This window comes from Mercurialis annua, linkage group LG1-X (genome assembly GCF_937616625.2).
Source record: "Mercurialis annua linkage group LG1-X, ddMerAnnu1.2, whole genome shotgun sequence".
NCBI classification, from domain to species: Eukaryota; Viridiplantae; Streptophyta; class Magnoliopsida; order Malpighiales; family Euphorbiaceae; genus Mercurialis; species Mercurialis annua.
Genome location: NC_065570.1, coordinates 57,872,988 through 57,887,824, shown reverse-complemented (window position 1 = coordinate 57,887,824; position 14,837 = coordinate 57,872,988). Strand labels below are relative to the sequence as shown.

At 28.6% G+C, this 14,837-nt stretch overlaps 2 protein-coding genes across 2 annotated transcripts; both read right to left on the bottom strand.

Annotated features, from left to right (window-relative positions):
- Window positions 1-2,112: 2,112 nt before the first annotated feature.
- LOC126673794 (uncharacterized) lies at window positions 2,113-2,857 on the bottom strand. The gene is made up of 2 exons (XM_050368069.1): window positions 2,651-2,857; window positions 2,113-2,538 (listed from the first exon to the last, which is right to left on the bottom strand). Exons 1-2 carry the CDS (start codon window positions 2,855-2,857, stop codon window positions 2,113-2,115), a joined length of 633 nt encoding a protein of 210 aa, XP_050224026.1.
- Window positions 2,858-3,012: 155 nt separating this feature from the next.
- LOC126673781 (protein FAR1-RELATED SEQUENCE 5-like) lies at window positions 3,013-3,843 on the bottom strand. Its single transcript, XM_050368045.1, has one exon. It carries the CDS (start codon window positions 3,841-3,843, stop codon window positions 3,013-3,015), a length of 831 nt encoding a protein of 276 aa, XP_050224002.1.
- Window positions 3,844-14,837: the final 10,994 nt, after the last annotated feature.

Sequence of the window (14,837 nt, the reverse complement as noted above, 5' to 3'; positions counted from 1 at the left end):
GAAAAGATTGCCTCTAAATTCAAAGTTGCTGATGTGGTGCCTCTAGCATTTGTTAAGGCTAAGCCGGATGTGGTTCTTAAGAAGGGATTGTTTCCTCTTGATGATGATATTTGTAGAGATATAGGTTATGCGGGACAAATGGAGTTTAATGACTGGGTTGACGAAAAGTTTAAGTAAGACTATAATTGTGATATGTTATATTTACCATTTTTTGCTAGAAGGATTGCTTGAATGTTTTTTTTACCTCCTATTTGTTCTTTTTTTGTAGTCGAAATGCTTATGAAGCAGGTTTCGACATTATCGAAACTCCATTCAATTATGGCGTGGATCAGGTGGATAACAAAAATTGGTTTCATTCGCTTAATTACTCGGGTGAATTATTACAGTGTCGTGTAAGTATTTCTATTTTTACCATTTGATGTTATGTTCTACTTGTCTACTAAATGTTTACTAACTGTTATAGTTATTTATAATTCTACTTTCTTACAGCATATCAACATTGTTATGTACTACATTCGTAAAAGAGCCAAGTATAGACCTGTTAGTGGTGTGCGAATTACGACAACTGACTGCCTCTTCGATGATAGAATGACTTCATACTATGTGGCATACTTGAAGAGGAAGAAGCCTGAATCTACTTCAGTTACTGATCGTAGTCTTATTGCAAAGTATATTTGTGGATACAAGATGCTTTGCAATACACATTGGGAGAATGTAGATGAGGTGTTGTTTCCAATGAACATGAAGAAGCAGAAGCACTGGATTTTGGGGCGTTTGGTCTTCAAAGAAAGATGCATATATGTGTATAACTCTATGAGTTCAAATGTGGCGAAGAAGTCTGCAGTTGAAGCAACTACAAAATATTCTGTTCTAATTCCACTTTTTTTTATCTCAGATGAATTTTTATGAGTTGCGCAGTGACATTGATCTGACTTCTCAGCCTTACTTGAATAAGAATTCAACTGATGCTTTCCGTATTGAAACTGTGGATGATCTTCCAAGTCAAAAGGATAGGTATGTTTTCAAATTTACTATTTCTAAAATTATGAAATTTTGTTGAATAATTCATTTTTATGTTTTTTTATTCAGCGATTGTGGTGCGTTTTTGCTTGCTTTTGCGGAGTTTTTGTGTCTGCGTAAAGAAATACCTTCTGAATTTAATATTGAGAATTATCGCGAGCGTGTTGCATTTCTTCTGTACCGCTATGACAATATGAAGATAGAGAGCAATATTGTTAGCGATGAATAGGTTGAAGAGGAGGTCCCAAATCCAAAGAGGAAAGGGAAGAACAAGATCTGAAGTTTATCATTTTAGCTTAGTACTTTTAAGTTTTTTAGTGTTTTATCTGAACAAGATCTGAACAATATTGTTTTTTTTCCTATTATGACTTTGTTTGTATGACTTTGTTTGTGTATGACTTTGTTTGTAATGGCTACTGTTTTAGTTTTAGTAAATGGTAATTGACTTATACTGTTAGTAATGTTTTGGTAACTAGTTAGTAAACTTATAATATTTTTTATAATTTTATAGATATTGACTAAATTTCCTTTATCAGTTGTATGTTGTAGTATACTTTTGATATTGTTTTGGTAAATTAATAGTAAGATAGTGCTTTATAGTAAGTAGCCTATACAGAAACTTTTAAGATTATATCATTTTAAATATCAAATTAAATCTATTAAAAAAGTTGATAGATTTAAATGAGATTAAAAATATTTAAGTAAAGAAAATAAATTATAAATAAAATTTTTTAATAAAACTTTATAAATAGATGCTATGTAACTTATTAGTAATCTATTAGGAAACCTATAGTAACTTTATAAATATATGTTAAGCAACATATTATTAAACCTCTAATAATTTTCTTATTTTAAATTATAAAATATGTAGTAATAGTTTAGTAATTTATTATTTATCACTGTCTTAATATGTAGTGACATATAATTTTTTGATATATCTCTGGTAACACAGTAATAAATAATTGGTAAATGGTTAAAATTATAAGAAACAAATAAAAAAAAGAAGGAAATCCTTTAATTGAGCCAAAATTCAATGAATTACAAATCATTTAATCAATGTATTTAGGAAATGTATTTGAAAACTAAATTTTATTATTTTGGTATATTTTTACATGTCTTCTTATTATGTCCTCTTTGTTTGCATCTTCCACACTGATTTGTCTTCTTTATTTCATTTGGTCCTGTGATTCTTCTTTTCTTTGGTCTTCCTGCTGGAATTGCTCCTATTGGCGGAAGAACTTCCATACTTTCAACACTGGCAGGTAAATCCCAATTATTTTGGCTAGGCATTGGATAGACAACTCCTTCATATGTGGCAAGCATATTTTCTTTAGTGAAAAAGTCTGAGCAGTATTGATATGGTTCTTGGTGTAGTTTGCTCAATATAGCAATAGCATGTGGACATGGCATTTCATCCAATTGAAATCTGCAGCATGTGCATGTTCTTTCATTAAGTTTTACTATAAAGGTTTTATCACCATCTTCCACACTGTGCAAACCTCTAACAGATGTTGAAGCCTGTTGTGGAAAACATATATTTGACAGTTAACTTACCATTAGACAACTCTTAGATAACAGTTAGCTAATATAGTATAGTTGAAATTAAAATGTACAGTAATTGAAAATTTACCTTCATTCTTAAAGATGATGCATAGTGATTTCTGAGTTCATGTTCTGCTTTGTTTGTAAGCTTAGTAAATGTACAAATTGCAATATTTCTGTTAGCATAACTCCATTCTTGCATCAAACGTCTCAAACTTTCCAGGAGCGTTGTTATTGGTAATTCCCTAGCTGCCTTGATTGCTGCATTCAAAGACTCGGCGATATTCGATGTCATTGTCGAGTACCTAATATTTTGTAAATTATGATCAAACTTGTTGTAATTTATATAACAAACTTACAGTAAATATAAAGGAAACTGTCAGTTAACTATATAAAGAATAGTCATATCAAACTTATAAAGAATTATCAGTTAACTAATATTATTTTTTGTTAGTCATACCTATTAGCTTTACAATGTGCTCTTGCCCACTTCTCGATCCCAATATCTGTTAGGTACTTTTGAATTCCGGCATTAATGGCATCAAGCTCTTTCATGTAGTAGTCAAATCCCTTAGTTGTGTATGATCTTGCAGCTCCATAGAAACAGTCTCTCAATGTATCCGGATCGTGTTTGAACTTTGATTTGATGTTACTTAGCAAATGGTACATACATATTGCATGACTTGCTTCAGGAAAAACCTTTTTGACCCCATTCAATATACTCAAATGCCTATCTGAAACAATACACAGCCCATTTCTTCCACCAAATGCTTCTTTCAATTTTAAAAAAAAATATTCCCAGGAATCATCGTTTTCGGAATCAACAATTGCAAAAGCAAGGGGGAAAATCTTACCATTTCCGTCTTGTGTACTTGCTGTTATTAATGTTCCACCGTAGTTTGACTTCAAAAATGTTCCATCTACTACAATTATTGGTCTACAGTATCTCCAACCTTTAATAGAAGCATCTAGAGCCATAAACATATATACAAATTTGTTTTCATCAGTTGTATGAAGATCCACAACTGACCCTGGATTAGTTTGTAGAAGCATGTGCAAATATCCAGGCAAAATTGAATACGAGTCGCGCGGACTGCCTCTAATTTGGTTTAGTGCCTTTACTTTTGACCTCCATGCCCTATTGTAACTCAAAACAATCCCAAAATCTCTCTGAATATCTGCAATAATATCAGCTGGAGTATAGATTGTTTTTATATCCAAGAACTTCATTTTTATATGTTCCCCTATTATTGAAGCTGTTGCTTGCCTTTTGTCATCCATTCTTATATTTAGTGGGCATGTGTGGATGTTTATCATTCTTCTAATCACAAACATATTTGTCTTTCCATCTCTTGAAGCTCTCACTGTCCCCTGCAATCTTCATCAATGCAATTGACTATATATTCTCTTTTGCAAGACTTACTAACTTTATACTGAAATTGGTTAGCAATTGTGTAGAAACAGAAACTTGTCTTCATAATTTTTTTGTCTTTGAAGATCTGTCCAACATAGATTTCTGTTACTTTTGGATCAATGACGATGTTGATTTCTTGTGGTTTACTTTCAGCTTCCTCATCTTCTTTTCTTGTCTGGTTGTATAAGATTTCTGCATATTTTATAATATCAATTGCAGTGCCACTACTAGATGTTGTATCCACAAATTGTTCTTTAATAATTCCAATAGAAGCTTCACTGTTGATATTTTGTATTTGTGGCTGATCTTCAAATTTTCTTGTTGTAACACATAATGGAAAACTGGTTACTCGCGGTTCATCTTTTTTCATTTCAATGTAGAATTGCAGGCTGACATTATCTTCAATTTTTAAAGTTTGGTAGTTGCTTTCTAACTGAAATCTAATTTCCATTTTGGTTTCCCAACTGTTTACCTCTAGTATACCTGCTATCAATTCCTTAATTTCTTCAAATGTTGTGTCTTCCCTTATCAGTATTCCTTTCATCTTGTAGTTGGAGTAATTAAAATGCTCATCCCATACTCCATCATAGTGCACAAGAGCCTTCAGTGTTCCTTTTGCTGCATTTTAATGATTTAACATTAGTATAGTCAAAATACATAATGTTATTATGTAATATGGTTTGTTTTCACAGTACAGTCAAAATACACTAATTACTACAAAATTTAATTAACTATCAACTATAAAACTTAAAGAAATTGAATTGAAGGTATCAGTAAAGGCTTATTAACCATTTAGTAAACCATCAGCAGATCAATAATCATTAAAAATTCTAAAACTGCATCAGCACACTCTAAATACACTAATTATCAACTATAAAACTTAAAGAAATTGAATAATCTTTCAAGTTATCAGTAAAGACTTATTAACCATTTAGTAAACCATCAACAAATCAATAAATCAATAAAAATTCTATAACTGCTTCAGTACATTGAAAATATACACTAATTATCACAATTTAAAGTAATTATCAACAATAAAACATAAAGCAAATTGAATAATCTTTCAAGTTATCAGTAAAGACTTATTAACCATTTAGTAAACCATCAACACATCACTAATTATTAAAACCTCTATAACAGCTTCAGTAAATTCAAAATACAATAATTATCACAAATTTTAAGTAATTATCAACAAAAAACAGCAGCAAAACTATCAACGTATTCAATTTTGAATGATTATCAATGAATCTAGTTACCTAACTACGCGATTGATCTGATATAACAGTTACCTAACTAAGTGATTTAGTCAATTTAATTTTAAAATCAAACAATTGAATATGAGTCGCGATTGATCAGTTTCTAACCTGAATCGCTTATTATCATATGCGATTCCTCGAGTTTTCTTCAAATTTGACTGATTAATGTCTTCTGTATTTGATCGAAACATCTTCGATGTAATGAACTGCAATTAGTTTTCTTCAATCTTCTCTGAATTTCCGATTTTGAGCTTCAGAGAATCTTTGCGAGATGGAGATTGAGAGAATTTTAGTTTGACAGAAAATCGCGAGAAGGAATGGAATGGAAGAGAATCGTAATTTGGCAATTTAAGAAGTTTATTTATTATAAGAAATTAAGGTTATCGGTAATATGGTTATAATTAATTTCCTGTAGTAGCCGTGAGATTATTTATGTGTTTGAGGGGTATTTGTCTAAAAAAAACTCTAAAAGGTAAAAGATAAACATAAGCCGAAAAGAAAGAAAAAAACAAACACATTATATCAAGATAGTCTGTTTAGATGACTCTAACACTTAAGATGTAATCATAGTAAAAATAAAAATGTTATATCTTATTTTATTCAGTCAAAAAGGAAAAAACTGATAGGGATGATGGATGCACAATAAATTTGATAAAGAACATTCATTTTTTATTGATCCTAATCTTTATAAGTTCATATATTTATACCGACTTTCATTTATAATACATAATAAATTCTATGTGAAAATATTATTTCGTTCCAGATAAAAATTATTTTGAAATGTAAATAATTAATGAACTGATCTAATTATGTCCAAGGGAAAGGATGAGCACCATCTCCTTTTGCAGACTAAATAATTATAGGAGTATGTATAGGCTGCTGGCTGGGCTGATCCTAGCGAGAGAGCTTCGCCCCTCCCATTATATGCAGTATATCAGCCATAGATGTGTTGCAACTGTTTTTTCAGTAAAAAAGAATACAAATAAACCCTTTATGTACTATAAAAAAATTATTTAATCGTTCAAAATAAATTCTGAACTATTAAATCCTTAAAGTAGAAAAAAATGAATCACATAAATTCTTTGCCAATACAACATATAATTTTTCTTTCCCTTTTCTACTATTATTTTTCTTTCCTTTGCCATAACCAATACTTTTTATTATAATACGTAACCTGTACTTAATAAATTGAAGCGAGCTATAATTCTTTTAAATTTTAAAAGAGCCGAATAACTCCTTTTAATTTTTTTAGGCCAAACAAATATTGTTTCGCTTTAAAATTGGAAAGAAATAGTCAACAATATGTTCTTCGGCTAAATAAAATTTTACTTTTAAGTAGAATTTTCGACTCCAGCACTAATCATGTTAAAGAAAAATATTGAAATTAATTAAATATCAAAGTTTAAACATCGTCTCTTGTTTTTTTTAGTACAGGGTCTATGAGTTTTTCTGAACGGGTTTAACTATAAGACGGCACCTTTAAAATTTTCACATTCAGACGAATCCCCACTCGAGCTGTGTAGGTCCTTTACAGGGAGCAAACTCTAAATCCAAATTTTAAACGGCTGCATACATGAATACGGTTCGAACCCACAACCTCACTTAAATTAAAAGAACGCTTTACCAATTCATCTACGCCTTGGGGTTAACGTGGTCTCTTGTTGAGTTGAGTGTGGTGAATGGAATCACTTTATGAAAGAGAAGAGCTAAAGAAAAGCAATAAAGAAGGCAGTAGTGCGTTTTTGTTGAAAAGAAAATATCAAATTGCGCATAAAGTTAGAGGCATCTTTCCAAAGGTATATACATTTAGCTCTTTGTCTCTTGCTTTGCTTCTAAAATCTCAATCTCACTTTATTTAAACAAGATAAGAGTTTCCTAACTCCTGGTGCTTCTCTTTTCCTTCCCAAAACTAATTTTTATAGCAACAAAGAAGGACATATGCTAGCTTTAGTTAGCTTCTTTCTGGAAGTATGATTTCATTAAAATTCCCAAACCTAACCTATTATAGTGATACAAAGAAAGACATGCTAGTTTTTTTTTATGCCATATAGAATAAATTTTATACAACATTGCGCCACATCAACTCAAAACGAGTCATGAGTATATTCGGTAAAGATTAAAAAAATAATGGATTAAACTGACAAGATTTAAAGATTGTGATATATTTACCAAAAATGCTGAAATTGTGGATAGATAAATTTATTTTACCTTTATTTAGTTATAGATCGTTATAATACCAAAAAGTTAAATTATTAGAAAGAGACACAATTATAAATTGTTATTATTCCTAACAATAATATCCATGCAATATAAATGTAAAAAACAACTACGAGTTGTTTAAATTTGAGAATTTTCATTTGAGTTTTTTAAGAGTCAAATATATTTATTTTTGTCAAGTCATATGTTATGTTTCTATGGTATTGAGGGTTATTTTCATATTAAATTTCAACGTTTTACGTTTATAAAAATTTAGTCCTATTTTTAAAATATTCATCTTACGTTTCAATCTTCCTTTTTAAGCACTCTGTAGCATATTTCCATTATGTAATGTTGTTTTATAGAAAGAGACATTGTTTTTGTACACACTTTTTAACTTTATTTTTGGTAAAACAATAACTATAGGTTATATAATATAAAAGCGCGAAAGATTAAAATGTGCCACACAAAATTTTAAAGAATGAGATTAAATCACTACAAACATGAAACATTGAAATTTAATGTTCAAATAACCCTAAAATTAACAGTAACCTATTGATCTAACATAATATGGATACATTATTTTTATCTATCTATAATTATGATTAAATTTGACAAAAAAACTTTTAAAAGATAATGTTGATTGTCCTGTCCGTCAATTTAATAACTTCTAAATGATTATATTTTTACAGTAAATAACATCACGAAGGATTAATATAAAATATTAAATTCTTTTTATCTAAAATATAATTTGTTTATATTATTATTGATAAATCACGCTCTAAACTGCTCTCTAAAACCTGGAGAAAATGAGCAAATAGAGGTTAAGAAAAACACCGGTGGAGTTCACAGGCTATCCGCTCTGACACTCAAGTCAGTTTGAGTAGGGGAAAAAAGAGAGGATAGAAAGAAGAAAATTGCTTAAGTGTGAAAGATAGTAGTACCTTAGGATTCGCACATAAGGTGGTTTATATGGTCACCCATGCAAATTTTCTACTCTTCTTTCTCATTGGTCCCTATTTTTCTGTTTTATCTTAGGTGGCCAATTCAGTTATAACTAGAGCGGTATGTTAAGTGTGTGCTATGCGGGGAGCATTCCTGTATGCTAGAGGATATCTTGTGGTCCCCTCGAAATCTGATATGTACGAATGTTAGCCGAATGATGGGAGCTCGGCCCATTCTCTAGGATAATCTCGTGTCTTCGATATTTCAGATGAGCAGATAGTAGGTCTATTTTATAAGTTCCGAGCTATTACGCGAGCTCCGAGCTACTCATCTTCCGAGATTCAAGTGTTACTAGAGCTTTCAGTGTTTCCCGGTTATGGTCGTCTTAACTAGGTCGCCTGCTTCATTATTTCACTTAGTGATAGTTCACTCCGCCGAGGTTGCTTCACTCCTAATATGTGGTATTACTATTACATTATCAATTATTAAGATAATTTTGTTATTTTAGAAAATTTTATAATAACTCCTAGCTAATAGTGCCTAAAAGAAAGAAAATGGGGGATTCACTGACTATCGAATTGAAGAAGCATATGCGGTATCTTTAATTAAGCCTTGCAAAGTAAAATAAACTGGCAACAAAAAGGAAGAGGATATTTATAACTTTTAAGTTTAACAGTTTAAAGAATCTAAATTTATCGACATTTTGCAAATATATTAAAGCTTTTAAATTTTATAAGTTTATTTTAGTTTGATAATAAATTTATCCTATTTTTTTTAAATTAATTCAATTCTCTGATTTTTCAGTTGAATTTCTATACCAACTCATCAGTTAGCAAAATTTATTTTTTTTGAATTATAAAATTTAACACATAATCCAAAAAAATAAAAAACAATAGCAAAATTTGATTTTAAATTCTTTATTTTTCAGTGGTTGAAACAAAAAAATAAGTAGATTTGGAGCTCAAAATGGATATAAAAGGCAAATAAATTTTTATTTTGGTGAAAAATAAAAAAAGTTAAATAGATTGCTAGTGAAATTATTAATTTGACACAAATTTTAGATTTTGTATTAATTGATAAAAAGATGAAAAAATGTGAGTTTGTAGTAGTAATAGGCCTAACTCTTAATGTGACTAAAAATGGTGAGATGCATGTAAATATAGGGAGTTAAAGAATTGAGGACGAGTGAAGAGAAGAAAGCAAAGTGATTAATGTGATAGGAAAGCAAAAGGCAGGCTTTGTCCATGTAAATTATAATGGAAACTCACCTTGTTCTTTAAGTGCTCAACATCCTCTTAGGGCGTGACCCATAATTATTCTCTATATCCTTCAACTTATTCATCAATCTTTTTCACATTTTTTCAAGCACCATCTCCCTCACTTATAGTCGCCACTCATATCAACATTATACTATTTACAATTATTATTATTAATAGTAATAATAATAATAATAATAACTTCGGCTTCAAACGTCACCGCTCATTATAATAAAATTTAAAATAATTACTATAGTTTTTTGATATTAAATTAAATTATTATCTTTTTCTTCAATTTTAAAAATTTACTGCCATTCTAGATATTTTAGTTTGAGATAATTAAAACTTTCCGGTTTCAGTTAAATAAAAGTAAAAAATAAGAGAAAAATAATTCTATATAAAGTTTAAGAAAAAAATAATAACTTTAATCTAATTTTAAGGAATGATAATAATTAGTTTAAATTTTAATTATGAATGTTCATCTTCATCTATAAATTAATCCCTCATTTTCTTTACTAAGTATTATAGATATTGCGGAAAGTGAAAGAAATGTTAACCAATTAACTATATAAAAAAATGAGAAAATTACACCCTGCACGCTTTTTGGTTGTTGAAATTTTTACAAAATTAAGCTCTAACTTTTTTTGCGGTAATAGACACTAAAGGTATCCAAACTATCGCTATATTTTATTTTGGTTACCGAACTTTTTTTTTTCATTTTGGTTACTAAATTTTAATTTTTTTTTCAATATGGGTTACCAAATTGAGATTTCTTTTCAATTTGAGTACTAAACTTTTTTTCTTTCCAAATTGATTACAAAATTGAGTTGGCATATCATCTTTTTACGTAAAAACCTTAGTTGAAATAATTTTAAAGTTATGTAAGCAAAATAAAAAAAATTAAAGTTCGGCAACCAAATTAAAATATAGCGATAGTTTGGATATTTCAAGTGTCTATTGCCCAACTTTTTGCTATTGCAAAAATACATTTTTTTTAATTTTTTTACAAAATTACGCGTCTACTAATGATCTACCAATAATCTATCAATGATCTACTGATAATTTATTAAAAGAGCGTATTTTTACAAACATATAGCACAAAAAAGTATTTTGTAAACAGCAAAAAGAAATTATTATAAACATTATAATTAATCTGTAGCAGATATAAAAAAGAACAGTATAATTAACTGGCAATATAAGGAAGATAAGTTGCATACCTGCGTGCCTTGACTCATAATTAAGCTGTCATTATTTCGCATGAGAATGAATAATCCATGTCCAGCATACACTAAGCATATTAGAACTTAATTGCATTGCATAAATTAACAGTAATAACCTCGATAATAATCATTTTAAAGTATTTATACATAGCTAAAAAGATTCTTAATTCGAATTGCTTAACTAATCAGTTTCCATCATAAGCATAAATTTTAAGGGATGCCCACAAGCGCAAACTGAGGCCTAATGTACAGTGTTTTGAAATCGGTGTCTAGATCGGTATTAATTACCGGTTTACAGTTCAGCCGATTAAATTGCTTCAATTATCGATTGAATAACTTGAATAGAAATTAAAATAATTTGTATATTACGATAGTTAATCTTAAATATATTTTCGAAGTCTATATATGTATGATGTATCATATACATACAAGTCACTTAAAATAATAATAAAATAATTAATCTTATAATAGCTTTTTGTAGCTTTATAAAAGAAAATTAACTGAATTATAATCCATTAAAAAAAATTGAATTAATCAAATTTATTAAAATCATCTGATTTCTATGATTTTATTAGTTTATTGGTTCACGAATTCTAACGAATTTTTAGCTCAACGCAATTGAATTAAAATTCAATTTTTACAAAAAAACGAAATTGAACTATCTTTTAATTTACAGTTAAACCGGTTAAACGGGCCGGTCCAATTGGATTCGTAAAACCGGTAATGGACAAGCCACAAGGGATATGATATGAGATATTCCAATGGTACGATTGAGGGACCATACCCACTCACCGTTAATATGCCACGTGTTAATTTGCACATGCAATGTTGGTGTCACCAATAGCAATATCTTTAAGGGTTAAAGGGAAAGAATTAGCTTTTTGAGTTTGTATACGAATTTTAGGGTTGGTAAAGTGAATATGGAGCAAACAACATTTGAAGGCGGTATCTTTCTTCTCATAGAATCATGTATTAAATGGAAATATTCCATACTTTTCTATATTTGACATGATGGGATAATCTTAACCTTTTACTAGCTAGCCCCTTGCCAAATATCAATTCTAACCAAATCTATAATATTTAAATACTACATCCCTCCAATTTTATTTTCCATTTTTTCATTTTTTTATATATATATATATATATATATATATATATATATATATATATTTAAAATATAATAGGTACAGTTTTTTTGATACCTTTTGCTTTTACCTTAAAAATATAAAACAATCAAATACATCATAATATTACCCATAGATCTATCTAAAAAAACTCATTAATGTTAAGGGTCAAGAAGGAAATTTGTGTTGATGATAGAAAAATAACATTCTTTTTAGAATCAAAATGTGTAAAAAGTGACAAATAAAATGAGACCGAGAGAGTATTTATTAATAATTTATCATCTTATATGCAAAACAATTCAAATGTATAACTAACACATGTTTATCAAAATAATAAGAAATTTGTTCATATTTTATTTAAGAATTTATCTTCGAATTTTATAAATTTTATAAATATATTTTAAAGAAAATTCAATTTCTTTTTATAAATTGATATGACTCGATATGATACGTCAAAATTAAAATATATATAAAAAGAAGGCGAAATATATATTTGGGTCTTGTATTTCTATTGATTTCAGCATTAAATGCATGTACTATTATTTGTCAATATTGAACCATATATTCTTAGTTTTATAGAATTTAAATCCCTCGGTATTAATTCAGACAAAAAAATTTAATTTCACCTTTTGTTTTTGGCAATCCAAATACTTTATCCAATATTGTTTAAGTCATTCCAAATGGTCAAAACGATATTATTATTTTTTTTGCAGAAAAAAACCTAAAACAGCGCTGAACTACATGATGGAAAATTTGAAAAAAATTAGGATGTGATGTGTTACGTTTGATAAAATGTGCTCAAATCAAAAAAAAGTACAAAAATTGGAAATCATTTTATGACAATAACCTTAAAAAGAATTTTTTTAATTGTTTAAAAGAATTAACATCTGATGAATATATAAAATTATTGATAAGACCTAATGTTGACAAAAGTAAACATACATGGATTAATTTTTGATAAAATTAAAGTATGTAAATAAATAAAAATCTTATTGTATTCGAACTGACAACGCGTGAAATACATGTGTTTAGTTTCCCTAATGAAAGAATTTAATATCTATAAATAAAAGTTTAAAAATTCAATGATAATAAATAAAAGGCTTAATTTCTTAAAAACCACTCATCTTGAACTTTTTTTTCGTTTATACCCTGAATTAGGAAAAAAATTCATTTATACCCTGACGTATATATATATGTTTCACCTCTACCCCGATGCACTAAATTAACCTCTTTTCATTCAGAAAAAAGTTTAAAATAGTTCTTCATTTTTAACCTAAGCTAATTAGACTTTAATTAGAAATGAACTTTTCTCTAAATGAAGGACTATTTTAAATTTTTTTCTAATTGAAAAGAGGTTAATATAGTGCTTCGGGGTAGAGTTGAAACATAAACACATACGTCAGAGTATAAATGAATGTTTTCCTATGTCAGGGTATAAACGAAAAAAAAGTTTAAGGTGGGTGGTTTTTAAGTAATTAAGCCTAAATAAAAGTACAAGGATTCAATATAAAAATAGTGTAATTGCACATATTTAAATATATATTTTGCCTAAAAAATTTAAATGATAGTTATAAAATATTTTCTCTGTTCTACTTAAAACGTCACTTTATCATTATTTTTATGTCTTGTATTAAGAAGTTTTATAGTAGTGTTTAGTATAATTTTTTAAAATAATTATTGATATGTATAATTAGTAAAGTCAAAATAAAAAATGCTTGTTCACTTTTTTTACAAAGAATAATTGAAGATTAATGTTTAAAATTAGAGTGTTTATCTCACACAACGGATGTGACACGTCATTTTTACAACAAACCAATAATCATTTGCGATAGAGAATCTTTATTTATTACTTATTTTTTTATTATTAAACATTTGCACATGACTAATGCCTCATTGGTTTGCTGCACGAATGACGTGGCGCAACCGTTGTATTGTACTCCCTCCGTCCCAATAGAGTTGTCCATTTTGATAATTTTTTTTTGTCCCAAAATTCTTATCCACTTTCAAAAAGTAACCAACTTTTACACTCAAATTTTCTATATTACCCCTATTTAAAATCCACTAATGAGTCAATTGAAAGTAAATTGCAAGTGGACCATATATTAAATAGGGGTATGATAAGAAAAGTAAAGAAAATTTTGCAAAATCTATAAATAAATAATTGCTTTTTTTAAACTGTGTGATAAATGTAAATTGAACAATTCTATTGGGACGAAAGGAGTATAATTATTCTTAAAATTAAGGAGAATAAAAAAAAATGAATAAATTAGATTATGAAAACTCATAGTCAAAGGAGTAGACCAAAACACAGGGTTTGAAGATTCTCACGTGCAAAGAAAATCTAGAAAATAGCTGTCAGGCATCTAATTATGTGACCCAATAGAGAACAAAGCTTTGCATATGCAATTAACATCCCAACTGGATTGGTCAGGGCGATGTCCGACCGGTTCATGCAGGCCGGGTCAGACCCAAATTCATTACCAATTATTATTAATTTAATATCATTATTAAAATATGTTTTGCTTTGCAATGTTTGTACTAAGAAAGCAATTTGGCTGTCAGATAAAAATACTTTCTGGAAATGAAAAAGGCTAGGAAATATTCTTCTATTGAATTTTAGAATGATGATGGTCTCAATTGCTGGGGCATCATGTTTCTTAAAGCTGATATTAAATTTTCAATAAATTTTCTAAAGTTAAAATCAAAAGATAATAACAATCTCATGTTAAATTGAGTTTCATTTTGACAATTTTGTTCTTATTGATGCTGGTAAGATTTGATTTCTATATAAACTAAACTTGATCTAAAATTAATAAAAAAACATGTCGCTTGTAATATTAGAATCCAATATCTGAGTTAAAATA

Excerpts from the sequence above, each read along its gene's own strand:
- LOC126673781 (XM_050368045.1), bottom strand. The coding sequence starts at position 3,843 with ATGGATGACAAAAGGCAAGCAACAGCTTCAATAATAGGGGAACATATA.
- LOC126673794 (XM_050368069.1), bottom strand. The coding sequence starts at position 2,857 with ATGACATCGAATATCGCCGAGTCTTTGAATGCAGCAATCAAGGCAGCT. Across the intron at positions 2,539-2,650 it reads CATCATCTTTAAGAATGAAG|GCTTCAACATCTGTTAGAGG; the intron begins GTAAATTTTCAA and ends TTTCCACAACAG.